The sequence below is a fragment of the Ascaphus truei genome, chromosome 6 (assembly GCF_040206685.1).
Source record: "Ascaphus truei isolate aAscTru1 chromosome 6, aAscTru1.hap1, whole genome shotgun sequence".
Taxonomy (NCBI): Eukaryota; Metazoa; Chordata; class Amphibia; order Anura; family Ascaphidae; genus Ascaphus; species Ascaphus truei.
The window spans coordinates 79,699,370-79,714,367 of NC_134488.1; the positions used below are offsets into that span (position 1 = coordinate 79,699,370).

A 14,998-nucleotide genomic window follows, 5' to 3' on the forward strand; every position below is an offset into this window, starting at 1 on the left:
ACCACCAGCATTACATTCTATAGCAGAAGAAAGTAATACTCCATGGTGCTTTACTGCCCTTATATAGCCACATCACATTTCAAGAGCACTTAAAAACCCATGATTGACAGATTCCTGTACGTACCAAATGTTTTTTCATTTCTTTTTTCTAATTTGGAAATAAATCAAGATTACAATAAATGTTATGGTGACAATTTAAAAAAAAAAAAAAACAGCACCAAACCAACAGGGATAAATATCAGATTTCTTTAATAAAGAGCTGCCTTTGGTTTCATATACTTGTTTACACAACTATTGTCATAGAAATGAACAGAAACAGAGAAATTAGAGGGGAGTGAAACTATAGAAAGGTATATGAGGGTTGAATGGAATTCCTAAGTAGAGAATGACAGAAGAGTTTTGTGAACATCTTTGTAGCTCCGATCAGCAACTTCATTTGAAAAAGAGCATAGATACATTATGTTGCTAAACAAGAGTAATAGGATGACCAGTAGAACATAAAGCAACAGGGCAAAAAAAAAAGGTAACAGTCAAAGGTGTGAGAAAACATCAGCCATCTATCCGAACAAAGGCTAATACATGTAGGCAAGCTGCCTGTCATCCTCACATGTTATATTAAAATCTGCTGGACATTACAACTAGATCTACAAGCAATGTTATGACGATGTAAAGAGAATTCTATCAGTTTGCTATATTACTTAATACTTCGCTAACCCATGAAAATAAAAATATTAATTGCTACCCTTTCAATATTTTCAAGCAGTGGTTTTTGCCATACTGTACTTGGTCAGTTAAATGTATGTGTTGCTATAATCTGTATGGGACATTTGGTAGAGATTTCCAACAACTTCTTAGCTTGCTCCATCCCAAATAACCCGAATAAATAAATTGAAGAAAAAAAACAAACAAAAAAACAAATACGGCTACCTATGTAATGATTGAACTTCCTGATACAAACACAAATTTATACTGCACATGTGAACATTTTCCTATATATGTCAAACCTGAAACATTGCCGTACTTTTTAGGAAAAATTGTAGCATGGAGTGTGTTATGTTGCTGAGGGCCTGAGCGACAACCTTGATCTTTTTGTCTCAAAAAGCTGAGGAGATGAAACATGTTTAAATCTCTTGACCATACAGAGATTGACATTGTTAAATTGCTCAATCCATACCAAATGTTTTATCAATGTGTGGCCTTTTTTGAGGTGTTAATATCTAGACATATTTTTGAGGATTCAATATGCTCTACACTGCAATTATTGTTATTAACAAACATTGTGGGGTGACTAAAGTCTCTCTGGTAACACTATGGGGATTATTGATTAAACTGCAATAGTGCTAGTTCAACAGTAAACCAAAAATTCCCATTTAAAGTCATGAGTTTCCATGTGATCGTGCCTCAAATCAACGCTCTTGCAGTTCAATGAATATATCTGAGATTGATATATTTTTACCTCTACTACATTTTGACACAGAACACCACACGTATTTTGTTGAAATGTGTCTCTGAAATAGCAGTGTTGAACCTGCTGATATTTGTGGACTATTCATGTATAATAATAAATAAAAATGCCTACATACAGCTAAGTGACATCAGCATATGTAAATTATACAGTGTATAATTATGTATTACAAATATGGAACGGGTCTACATTGTCCACACACTTTACTCATGTAACAAATATTCATGACCTAACCATCCCCTTGCTGTTATTCTAGAAGGTTCACTCACTGAATGGTGCTTATCAAACAGTAATAGCCATGGTTGTCAATTGTTAAAAAAACAGGTATTCTTTGTTTAACAAGACAAATCTTATGAGAAGTGATAATATAAAATTGAAGCATTTTATTGGGGCAGAAAGGCACATCACTGGTGTAATGATCTCAAGTAATCCCATCCTTAATGACACAAGGCACTTTGGGATTAGAAGCATAGAGGTGAGATCATTTAAAATAATAGTCTTACCCCACACACAGCCTTATTGCTGATGTATATTTTCTCCACAACATATTGAAGGTCTTTATGGCAGTGATGGTGCTTTGTTAATTTAGTTGTTGTCAAACAGGAAGCTACAATTATTTGCATACAGGCCAAACAAGAACTTTAATAGGACACAGTTCTTCTACTACAGCTTTAGTATGAGTCATCTGCTTCAGAGGCGCTTTGCTTGTGCGATCGCTACATATTAGAATGTAGATTAATTTGCCCTGCTAACTGCCAGCCACACTAAACCTGCTGCCCACTCAAGATGTTGATTGATATTATTCTAAAGAATAGTATATTTGTTTTGGTAAGTGGACTGCAACATTGGTACAGCCACAAAAAAGTCTTTCTACATAGTGCAAGAAACTCCGTATACAAACCTCCAAGTACTCAATATTGTATGTTAAATATAAAGGACTAATGTATGTCCTGCCTAACTCCATGCTGAATATTCTACATTTAAATGTAATGATTAAAGTTTGTACACTATGTCTATTGTGGATTTAAATCCACAGCATGTTACACTATTTCTGATTATCCTGACAGAAGGCTCACACATGCATATAATGGCATTGCCATTAAGGCACTCAAGAATTTGGATTACCAAGGACAAATGACTCACAGGAAAATCAGTTGCATAATTTTTTTTAACAGGAATTGAAAAGGTGTTAAAAATATGACTTCATCCTGGTTGGCAAAGGGAGCCTCGGTCTTAAGATGGTCTGAAACAAGAAGAATCACAAGTCTAGTGATAGACACATTCTAAAACATGGCATTGCCGACATGCTATGAGAATGTGCCTTACATTGGGCCACCGGTGTACAACATGTGCATTAGGTACAAGATATAATACCTAGAATAATGTGTAGTATAATGCCAGATAATTTGTACTCAATAAATATTTTCAAGTGCCTAAACTCATGAAGAAATCTAAGAGTTTTTGACAAAGCTTCCTTGAGGATATAAACTCTATTCACAACTTTGCTACTTAAAACTAAAACATGGGGATGGATTAAGGAATTGACTACTTAAATGCAGTGAATCCCTTCCGTGCAACAACCCACCTCTTTATTACTAAAAATGCATATATTTTTTTCAATATCTTTGCCCATGCCCACATTTAAGAAAATCGCTCTAAAAAGGAAAAATACAGTAATATTGACCTGAAGCTACCAGGCAAAAACAATGGTTGACACCAAAAAAAAAAAAAAAAAAAAAAAATATGTGCTCTTTGAAATGCATAGAATAATGCTGAAGGTGTGTACACATAAATATACGTATAAAAAAAAGACTTCATTTAACTTACTTCCAGTATTAAACAAGCTTTAGCACGTAGCTACTCAGTGAATTTAGGTCCACTTTCCAGCACCTTACATGTACAGACCGCACAATCAAACAGCATTGACCCAGAAGCCTCAAATAGGTTCATTTCTGCCTCCCACAGTCTCTTTGCCTAACTTTTGAAGTGTGAGCAGGAGAGGACTAAGCTTACACCCTCCTGCCAAGACTCTGTTCACCATACAGATAAGGTGGTCATTGATTGCTTGCATTTCTTCCTGAGTTGCAGGTCCTTTGGTCTCCTTTGAAATGCAGGCAAAATGGACTAAATATATGGAGCAAGCCCAAAAGCCTGTCATGTAGGTAACCGTGGTGTACACTGCAGCTAATTCACAGCCTGAGGATTTCAATAATTCCAAGTGACTATCCAGTTTTCTTGATCTCTGGACTGGAATAAAAATGTACATTTTACATTTTTAGAGACGTGCTCTGCAACATATTCCTAAAGATAGTTCATATTAACCATTTCAGATAATACATTTGTAAATGAGCAGCCAACACAGTTTTAGATAGTGGAGTCTGAAGGAGTAATATGCAAGAAGGTGGCCAGGGAGTGATGGAAGAGTCATTCAGCTTGTACTTTAGAAGACCTAAGTATGGTTCCCTTCTGCCTTTCAACCCTTACGAGTTCATATTATGCTCCAGCATTGAACAATGTACATCTTCTTGCTCATTGAAAGGAAGGATTTGAAGATTATTCATTACTTCAGAAACAAGGAAGGACATTTTAACGCTGCTTAGGCAGCATTCTCTGTGAACATAAGTGCAAGACATGTTTATTGGAATAAATGTGGAGAAGAACTGCCATTTGGTGAAATCACCACCTGCGAAAACAAGACTTCCCTGTAGCAGAGCCTGCGGAGTAGGACTTCTGTTTCATAAGATCTCAGTCTTGATGATGGATACATCCACTGCCTCATTGCGCAGGTCTACAGCTGAACCATTCTGCCAAGACTGCTCAGCTGCTGCTGCTACCTGGATGGCACAAATATATTGCTCTTTGGTGACAGCAGGACGCTCCTTTCCTACAAGAAACATATATTGTGGGCATATTTAATGTTTTTTATGGCACTCTACATTTCCCACCTAGAAATGTGCAAAGAGACCTCTTCAAAAAAATAGGTGTAAAACCTGCTGCATTAAGCAAAGTCATTTTGTACAGTATGCAGTGGTAAGATGCTATAAGAATACCTTAATCCAACTGAAACCGCTCAAATATCAGTTTATTTGCTATGGGAAACACGATCTGTAGTAAATTACTAACCTTTAATGATTCGAAGAAAGTGGCGAAAAAGCTCTCTATATGCTTCCTGGTACCTTTCATCCCGTGTTTGGGAGTACAAGTGAGCTAATGTACCATTCTCTATAATGCCCAGCGGGTTCTGATTGTCTATTCGTAATGACCCTTGAGAACCATGAACCTAAAGAATAAAATTGACAGAAGTTATGTTTTATTGCAAATAATTGCTCTCCATGTACAGCTGAATCATACCTTTTACAAAACATATTTCTGCAGGAGCTCCCAAGAACATCCCAATATTACTATGCAATATTAAGATGATATTTATATACAAAGAGAAATGAGAACTAAAACCAAATGATGAGCAAAGGGTGAGCCATTTTCATGGTGATTTAGCCTACAAAGTTTGTTATAGAAACTAAACCTTGCCAGGGATCACAATAGATGGACAAACTTGGGGGCTAATTCAATATACTCCGACTTGAAAGTGATTTTCCGTGATCGGCCACTTTCAAAGTACTTTGCATGTTCCTCGCAGACACAAGCGAGAACAGCAACAGATTATGCGTCAGATTTCACCTGGGAAGCACCAGTTGTTCTATTACCTGGACATCTAATCAAGGTAAACATAATAAGCTTGGTTAATTCATACATTAATTGATGCATATGTGTCCGCATAAGCTTTTTGTACAAAAACTTTTAACACTGTATTTGCTGAAAGTATAACGTTTGTCAGGAGTGGCCAACTCTAGTCCTCAAGGGCCACCCACAGGTCAGGTTTTAAGGATATCCCTGCTTCAGCACAGGTGGCTCAATCAGTGGCTCAGTCAATGACTGAGCTACCTGTGCTGAAGCAGGGATATCCTTAAAACCTGACCTAAGGGTGGCCCGTGTGAACTAGAGTTGGCCACCCCTGATTCAAGTGAAACCCTGTGCAGAGGATTTACACTTCTCCATGCAAATTTTGTTCATTACGAGCAGAGAATCAATGCATAATTATCCAGACATTCCTGTAGAGATATGAATTAAACTGCACATATTAGTTCCTATCCTTTTATACCAATGCTCCAGGTGAATAGAATTTCAGATACGGGTTTTAATTAACAATACCTCTAGCCTTTGATCACAGCTTTTGGTGCAGTGCTGACTGATATCCAAACTCACAATAGCTCCGCTAGCAAACTTCATGCTGATAGCAACAGTGTCCGCATCCTTCAGGGCAGCCATATCTATATGACCAGAGAGAATGCATTTAAAAGGAAAAACATTGCCCCGTCCTGGACAGCCTAGTGACTACATTTCAGAAGCATTCATATAAACAGATTTTACTAGTTTCCTTAGTGACTCTACATCAAGGATGGCCAACTCTAGTCCTCAAGCGATACAGGTCAGGTTTGAGGCTATCCATGCTTCAATCAGCGCCTCAGTCTTTGACTGAGCCACCTGTGCTGAAGCATGGATAGCCTCAAAACTTGACCCGTTGGTAGCACTTGAGGACTGGAGTTGACTACCCCTGGTTTACATGGTATCATGCAAACCCCATTCTCACTGACATTCACTGGGTCCTACCCGGAATCAACAATCAAAGTTATATTCAAAACACAGTTATATGCAGAACACATACTCAGCTTAATATTTATTATCATTATTTAACTGGAAAAAGGTGACACACTTACGTTTACATTTCTGAAAGTAATTGAGATGATCTGAGTTTTTCATTCCTACCTGGACAGAAGGAATGACCTAGAGAAAATATTGTATCAGGGGCACTTTCTCCCAATAACCAACTGATGATATCAATATCAAACACGGCAGTGTTATAGAAAATCCCACCTGCAAACAAAGCACAAAGACGTCTTTAGACTGATGGGTTCTTTTCTCACTCACACAAATCAATAGGTTCCAGCAAACTGAAGATCTGGAGCCTTACTCTTTTGAGATAAGTTTATTTAGTTTCTATGATTCATGGTGCAACATAGCCTGCAACCGTATGGTCTGCCTAATTACATACACAGGAAATTAGGTTGAAAAAAAAAGAAACAAACAAAAAAAACAAACAAACAAAAAAAACAAATGTCCACCGACTTCAACCTATATTTAATTTAGACAGATACCTTTCCTAGATTTATATTTACAATATCTTGATCCAGAGGAAGGCAAACAAAAAGTCCCAGTGAAATATTATCCAATGATGTCTCATTAAGGGAAAAATAAATTGCTTTGATTCCAATAATGGCAATCAGATTTCTCCCTGGTTCAACATCCTTCCCATGTTTACTTATTTGGTATATCCCTGTATACCTTTCCTTTAAAAAAAAAAAAAAAAGTTTTAACCTTTTCTTAAAGATATCTATTGCATCGGCCATCACAGTCTCCATGGGTAATGAATTCCAAATTGTAACTGCCCTTACTGTAAAGAGCCCTTCCTTTGTTGCTGGTGAAATCTCCTTTCCTCCGACCTTAAGGGATGATCCTTGGTTGTTTGCACTGCACTTGGGATGAATAGTTCTTTTGAAATCTCCTTGTATTGTCCCTGACTATATTTGCATATAGTTATCATATCCCCTCTTACACGCCTCTTTTTCTAATATAAACAGATCCAGTTTAGCTAGCCTCTCCTCATAAGTCAGATTTTCCATTGCCTTTATTAATTTGGCGACTCTTCTCTGCACTTTCTAATTACTGATGAATAGAAACCCACACTGATAAATACAGGAACTAAAATGGGGCAGCAGGATATAGCATAATTCTGTCTTAAAATCAGTTAGTATGCAGTTGAGTGTGCAGATAGTTCAGAAGGTCACAGCTCACATTTATTTATACCCAGGGCTAGCTTGATGTCGGTGCCGTTGGTACCCCTGCACTGATACCCGCTCTCTTCGCCACAATTAAAATGATTTTCGGGGAAGAGTGCTAGTCCTCTAAGTATCTCTTAGCTGGTCCAGCGGCATCTCCTCCTGCAGGGCTCCGTCACCATGCTGCCATAACGTCAAATGCCGTCACGTTGCCATGATGTGACGCCACATGGCGCTGAGACATCTGAGGAGGAGGTGTCGTGCCGGGAACATGTAGAAGGCCCGCGAAAGCCATAAAGCACAGAACCCTGCGTAATACCAAGCCGGCCCTGTTTGTAGCCTATATTCCACTTTACTGAGCCCAATTACTTCACTACTGAGCCCAACATAGCCTTTGTGTTGTATTACATATCAGTAATTTAGTGTGCAGGAACATTTTTATTGAAGCAAGTTACTATACACAGTCTAAACCCTACACAATTAACCATTAATAACTTTAGTTGCAATTTTAGATTCTCAACAAATGCTACCTGATGTTTTCAGATGTTTTAGAGAAGCTGAGGGATACGTCCGGCTGACAGTCGAAATTCTCTGAATTCTTCCCAGTTCACGGTTCTCACGGACCTTCTTATACAAGAACTGCAGGGCTGGGTCAAAACGCCTGTGTGAACAGGTCAATATCCCTTTTGTTAAAAAAAAAAATGTTCACAAACATACCTGGTACCAAAACTGCCTAAGGATATACTAATTATTGAATTACCCAATGTTCTTTAAATTATACATAGAACATCTCTGTTTACCTCTCTAATACAGATGCCACTGTTTAATACTTACTTGTAGAAACCGCACACCAGTGGTTTTCCATATCTGTCAGCTTCATCAAAGCAAGCTTCAGCAGTTTGTCGGTCTATGCTCAGAAGCTTCTCACACAACACCGCTTTTCCTTCAAAAATAAACCCCCACAAAATGATATGCAACAACTCGGCTGATTGATTATAAATTCAGAGTGCTCAATATTCAGCAAAGCTCATAAACCTGACATTGCTACTAGTAGCGAGTGTGCAAATGTCTCAAAGTTCGGCCCGCAAACTTTGGGACAAACTTTCCTATGTCTTTGCAAACCTTTTTCAAAAACCGTGCAAAAGCATAAAATTCTAAAAAAAAAAAAAAAAAACCTTACTTGCGAAGAAACAGCATTTTCGCATCGGATTTGGCTAAACGTTTGTCCATCTCTAGCTACTAGAGGTCTCCTGCGAGTTTCAGAGCCTAGCAATAGAAATATATAGAACGACTTCCATTGTATTAATCAAGACTTCTTACCGGCTCTTAACGCATCCAAGACTATCACAGAAGCGACTTCTGGTGGGGAACAAATAATAACTCCTGATACTCTGAAAACAGAAAAAGAAACAAAAGAAAATAATATGACTGACCAATGGCAATACATAGTGTATGTCTGGCTCCACGACTATTAAGCAGACGTTTAAGTCGAAAGAAGGCACTTTTATACACTACTAAATATAATAACTTTGGTAACAGACAGGGCTTTTAAAGTTCCCTGTGTCATTCCTGAGAGATGGATCTCAGCCCTTTGGGTAAAAATCTGTTCTGCTTCTATAAGAGCTGATAAGCAAACCGGAACAAAGCTAAACATGTTATACAAGTTGTTTTATTAATGGATGGTCCAGTTGATTTTTTTATCAACTAAGGTTAATAACAGTGAAGTCTTACTTTTGCCTAACTAGTTCTGCTAATCATTTTTTCACCCTTATAAAATATTTTAATTCAAAGTAACCACAGTTTTTTATTTTAGGCACGGTTAATAAAATGTCTGATGTAACTCTGTCCTATCCATTTAAATAATTAAAATCTTAATCGGGAACTTTCAGATTTTCTGTCTAGATTGATTCAAATAAAACCTCTTCTCACGATGCTGTGAAATGCGTCATGGATTATGTAGTTTGGGTGCTCCCTTACTAAGAATTTAAGATGTCATATCAAGAATCTTGTAATAAATGATTACATTATAATATTTTTAATACTGTTTGCAAGCTGCAATAAATAACTGCTATTCATCAAGGTATTGTGAACTCTTAGGACTATCTGAAAAGCTTTTTAAGGTTTCTTTCATAAAGTAACTTCTTTAGCTGCCAGAATAATGCATTAAAGTGAAGGTCGGCAACTATCCAATAATTAAAAAAATATATATATTAATGCAACTCATGAAATTTACAGTATGATCTTCTGCCCCTTAAATTGTCATCTTATACACACACACACACACACACTTTGCAGAGAATCTGTAATTCTGTGTTAATTGTAATAACATTTGTAGAGATGTTTCTGACTTATTATTGAGGTATTTCTTTTAGTCATTGACATTTATGGATTGCTAATGATAAGCAGTTTTAGACGTGGATCTTCAAACATGGCAGATCTACCAATGTAAATGAACTTGTGACACCATAACACCCAAATCCCCATTGGAATAACCCTTCCTCCCCAGAGGATTGCTGTGCCCAGTGTTCACATCTTTCCACTTAATCCGTTTCTTACCCCCATATCTGATCTTGATGGAAGGGGGCGGGGGGAAAGATTAGATTACATTGAACTAGTAATACATTAAAACTAAACATCCCCAAAATAGTACATTTGCTAACATTCATTATGAAAATTAATTAAAACAGCTAATGATCGTTTGTGCCTATAGAACAGATATTCCCAATTCATAATCACAAAAAAAACTTTTTAAAATCATAAATGTTACATTCTGTTTGTTATTGCTCAAACCCATTTCTGAAATTAAACACTGAAGCCCATTTTTACTAAACAGCACTACACAATAATACACTTACTGCGCATTCAAGTGCATGGCATAGCACAGCTTGACATTTACTAGCAAATCTTACCGCTGGTCATTGAAAACAAGGTCTGTGTCCTGCTCTCGCACCACCCGGGTTTTCACCAATAATTCATCACTAAAAGCTCTCTCCACTTCAGCCAATTGGTCCTCCACAATGTAATAAAGAAAGCATCCTTTTTCTTCTGTTAAGCTTTTCAGCAGTGCTTTGCTGCCGTGACCCACTCCAAAAACAGCAAGGCCAATGTTGTTTCCTAAGGAATTGCTATAAGTTCCTGCAGCCCCTCCAGGAAGCACACTGTTGGAAGCCTCTGATATAATGAGCCTTTGGTTGGTGTGCTTTGAAGACATGGATGGATTTCGAATATGGATGGCACCGAATGATGATGGGTGGGTGGAGGAGGTAGAGGGGGAGTGGTCCTCTCTGCCTGAATTTATGTTGGTAGTAGAGCTGATAGGGTTTGGGTGAACAGAGATCAAGGGCTGATGATGATATGATGTAGGAGAGGGTACCATGTTATAGCTGGCACTTGTGCTGATACTAGTACTGCAGAGGTTAGATGGTAGAATAAATGAAGGCTGAGGAAGCAGAGATGAGTCCAGTGTAACTGGAAGGCTCCCTCCAAGGTCTGCGCCTGTTGATCTGTATACAAAGGTAAAATAATATTATGTATTATAAATCACATCGAAAAAGGAAAAATCATGAAATGCACTTTTTTTTTTTTAACTTTAATGAGGCAATCCAAGCGGCACTTACATTTTTTTTTGTTTTAATATATGCAGCCTTTGATTACCTTTATTAAAAACTAATTACCTAGGCTGCCGATCGATTGGTAATCAATTAGCAAAGATCCTGCTTCCCAGGGTTCACTAAATGGCTGCCTCTCAGTTTCAATCAATCAATCTTTCAGTTAATGTAACTCAGCAGCTACAATGTATCCTGATATTACTAAGGTAATATTATCTATTGTTACAGTTTACAGCTCAAATGGCTGGTAATAGTGGCAACAAATGATCTCAAACAGGAAAGTGTTACAAAATATCTTGCACTGCTTGGGAGGTGTGTTAAAACTTGCCTTTAAAAGGCAAAAAGGTGACATCTCAAGCAAATGTTAACATTATACAGTGTCACACAGCTGTATTTATTTTAATGATATGTTCTTCATGTGAACAAAAGGTTTTTGTATGATTAATGTTCCAAATTGGCCACTAAGGTTTGATACCCGTTATCGCTAATCAAGTATTGCACCATACTTGAACTGAAGATTAAACTTCATGAATACATACTGCTGCTCGGTTTTATTTTGCTACCTCACAGATGTCACACACTTACCATAAGAAGCATTGCAACTTTCTTTGCTACCATTTCTTTAGGTTGTGTGATAAAAATACATATTTTAAAAACCACAAAGGAAAATGTTCTGTGCTATACTTACAATTGTATCCTTCACTCTAAGAAAAACCTTTTTATTGCACATATCTTTGAATTGTCTGTATGAGTTTTTAACCCTGAATGCTAGTAACGTGCACCTGAGCATGTCCTGCTCTTAAAAAGTGTTACAAATGCATTTCTAGCACCGGAGGTTTCCATGGTAACCTTTAGCCTGCACTGGGCTCTGGGGAGTGCTCCATTTTAACCTCCAGGACACTTAATATGTAAAATGTTTATATCTCCTGAACGGGGCCTTAGATTTTGAAAATAAAGACAGCATTGGAAAGGGAAAGAAGATTATATATTATAAAATAGCGATTAGCTCAGACTGCTGCTTTAAATTATTCAAAGATAGTGTTCCAAACAATGATTGGTCTATTTGTTTGTCTTTCCTTCCTGATCACATACTGTATTGAGCGTAATGTTCGGTAAGGGTGTGTGCAGAGCACGCACGTTGTAATTGAAATTTCTTTGCGTTTTGTCAATTGAAAATTTTGATTTTTCTGATTTTGATTGAATGAAACACTTGAGATTTACAAAACGCAAAGGCAAAGAAGTTTCACTTACAACGCGTGTGCTCGGCACATCCCACACACACCCCTTTCTTTTTTAGCACAGCCTGGGTTAATGAAGTGCAAAGCCAGTTAACCTAAAATGTAAAAAAAATGTTGCCCCCAACATTTTACTAAAACCGTTTTAATTTCCACTCTCCCATAAACTGTGTCTGTAAACCTACATAAAAGCTTACAAATTTAAAACAGGTAATTCCTCACTATTAAATTCTACAAACTCCAGGCAATTTTGTCCGAAATGTATATATTCAGTGCGTTCCATTCCACCCATGTGCAGGCAGTATTAACAGAATATATATTTATGAAACAGCCATTAAAATGTACAATGTATTATAGAGTTAACACTGGGATTCAAAGTAATACATGCAAGATAATACATCCCACCCGATCCAGTGCAAAGTCCCATTGACTTGAATAGCAGTTAACGCCAGATTGGGGTACCATGCTCTACATCATTATAGATAACTGGCTGAGTGAGAATATACTGAAGTTATCCCCACAGAAAAGGGCGTAACCTGGCAAAAGGATATTTCTAGCATTGACTAAATACGTGTTAATTCGTTTTTATTTTAGTATCATACTTATTACTAACAACTGCTACATGCCAGATTACAGCAAAAGTAATCATTATTGTACATCCTATGATTTGTGATTGTGGGGTTTCACCGTCAGGCTTCCAGGGATACATTAAAAAAAGCAAACTGAGCGTATGAGGCAAATGTTACAAATCATGGTAGTAAATACTTTATATAACGGTTCTGCAATACAGTGACATTATTTTATTTTTTTTCCACCACCGGCCCAATGTTTTCTAAGGGCTTGTTAACTAACTTGTAAAAATACATAACCTTTCCTATACAGAGCAGTGTTGTCCCAACATATTGCTCAGTAATATACTGATCAGTTACAACTGATCTTGAGGTCAGATGAGAGTTAGTTTACTGTATGAGTGGGGTGGAAGTGGTTACGTCTTTACAGCAATCCCAGGAAGTATGTTACTGTTGGGACAGGCACAGAGCACTGCAGGTAGGTCACCAGACTCAGTACTTACAGGAGGAGAGGGGCCCTGCTCACGTGCTGTTTAATGAGCCGCCGGTTCCTGTAGTGCCTTCCCGAAGCCAGATGCTCCAGGATACGGTCTCGTCTCACCCGCATGGGCAGCTCGCAGGATTTGCAGTACAGCGTCTCAACCACAGATGTCTCCGCAGACTCCCTGTGCTCAATTAAATGTCTTTTCACGGCTAAATCGGTGAATTCCGCGGCATAGTCATGCAAGGTTTTCTTTTTCCTCCCCATGATTACGGGTTTGGGAAAGTTCAAGCCTGCGTAATAATGCTGCTGCGTTACTTAGAAAATATTCATAGATTATTCATTGTAATATCACAGGCACGTGCAAATTAAAAATCCTTAATCCTCCCTGATCCGCTACACTTCTGCTTTGTCAGCTTCCTCTGGGACACAAATAAGACACATCCAAGTAAAACAATCTAAAAAAAAAGTCCCATGTCCCCGTTTCTTTCATTGCTCACATTTCGTCTATAGCAACACTCATTTAGCTTCCTTTATGTAGAAAACATGCAAATGTATTTCTTCAATGTCAGCCTCCTGTCTGTCTTTCTGCAAATATTTAGGTGTCTTATTTTACTATTGTAAATCCAACTCGGGCTTCCTTTTACATTGAGCAACTTCTTCCTTCTGTCTTCTTCCCATTGTTTTCGGTTACAAGTTTCTCTTTCAAACACACTAGGTCTCACTCCTGTTTTCTGTGGGTCTTCTCTCTCCTTACACTCTGCATCTCACAAGCAGTCCCCTCCTTCCCTGTTAACAGGATATGAGTGTTATTAGGAAAATCCCCAGATCTCCCGTGTAAATAAGTAGTTTGTTGACTCTGCATCCCAAAACTCAACACTAACGTCACCTGCCTTCCTGTTGTTTGCAAACTTTCCTCAACATGTAAGATATAAGCCCCCAGTGCATTCTATAATTTTGCTTTAAAAACTGCTTGTGTCTGTAATTGTGCCTAACACTGGGGTGTCTGTAAACATGCCTCACACTGGGGTGTCTGCATTCTTCCTGTCAAAGCATTTCATTGTATTTATCACTCCAAATACTTTGTATTTTGTTTCCCATTGTAATTCTGCCAATGTCCTCCTGCAGACCGTATTACTTCTTCATTAGTGTGAGAGGTTTCTTCCATACCCGTCTCACGTTTTGTAAAACCTCTACTTTCCTCTGATATGATCTTTCCCTATCTGACAGATGAGATAACACCTCCCTCTATAATGCTCATTTGTTTTCTCTGTCCCCCCCTCCAAAACAAAGTAAACGTTGGTGCTGCTCGTTTTCCCCAGTTATTACCACAGCCTTTCTGCAGCTGCTGGAAATAATCACCCTGCAGACAGGATCCTTCTCCCTCCCCCTTTCTGGGTTTACAGGCACTTTTCAAGTCCAGTTTATCTCCAGACCTAAAGCAACCTTTCAGCTAACCTGGATCCGGAAGAAAAGGCTAACAGGAAGTGATCTGATGCCATAGAGATCATGCTTTAATCTACAGCTCTGAAACTGCTCCAATATCAAGGGGTAGCCTCCTAGTGGTTGGAAGTATGTTTGCTATGAGCTTCTTTTCAAATACTGGCTGAAATGCAAGAATTCTAAGGGTGCGCCCCCGGTCTTCACTGTGGCACGCGCGCCGAGGGGGGAGGAGCGGGGCGGCGCGCACACGGCAGGGGGCGGCGCGCGCCACGCGTGCACAGCGCTACACCGCGATCTACGGTC

General features: G+C 38.3%; 1 protein-coding gene across 4 annotated transcripts; it reads right to left on the minus strand.

The window, feature by feature from the left end:
• Window positions 1-232: 232 nt before the first annotated feature.
• Window positions 233-14,779, minus strand: LOC142497306 (myo-inositol 2-dehydrogenase-like). 4 transcript variants are annotated; one of them, XR_012802229.1, is made up of 10 exons: window positions 13,275-14,704; window positions 10,269-10,862; window positions 8,680-8,750; window positions 8,194-8,302; window positions 7,890-8,020; window positions 6,290-6,397; window positions 5,675-5,793; window positions 4,589-4,745; window positions 3,293-4,349; window positions 233-2,708 (listed from the first exon to the last, which is right to left on the minus strand). XR_012802229.1 is itself a non-coding variant. In XM_075604915.1 (10 exons), exons 2-10 carry the CDS (start codon window positions 13,517-13,519, stop codon window positions 4,201-4,203), a joined length of 1,683 nt encoding a protein of 560 aa, XP_075461030.1. In that variant the 5' UTR covers window positions 13,520-14,041; window positions 14,711-14,779; the 3' UTR covers window positions 233-4,200. The 4 variants fall into 4 exon arrangements, 3 of the variants coding, with proteins under 3 accessions (XP_075461030.1, XP_075461028.1, XP_075461029.1); XM_075604915.1 differs by adding an exon at window positions 14,711-14,779 and having other exon boundaries at window positions 233-4,349; window positions 13,275-14,041; XM_075604913.1 differs by having other exon boundaries at window positions 233-4,349; window positions 13,275-14,041; window positions 14,615-14,728.
• Window positions 14,780-14,998: the final 219 nt, after the last annotated feature.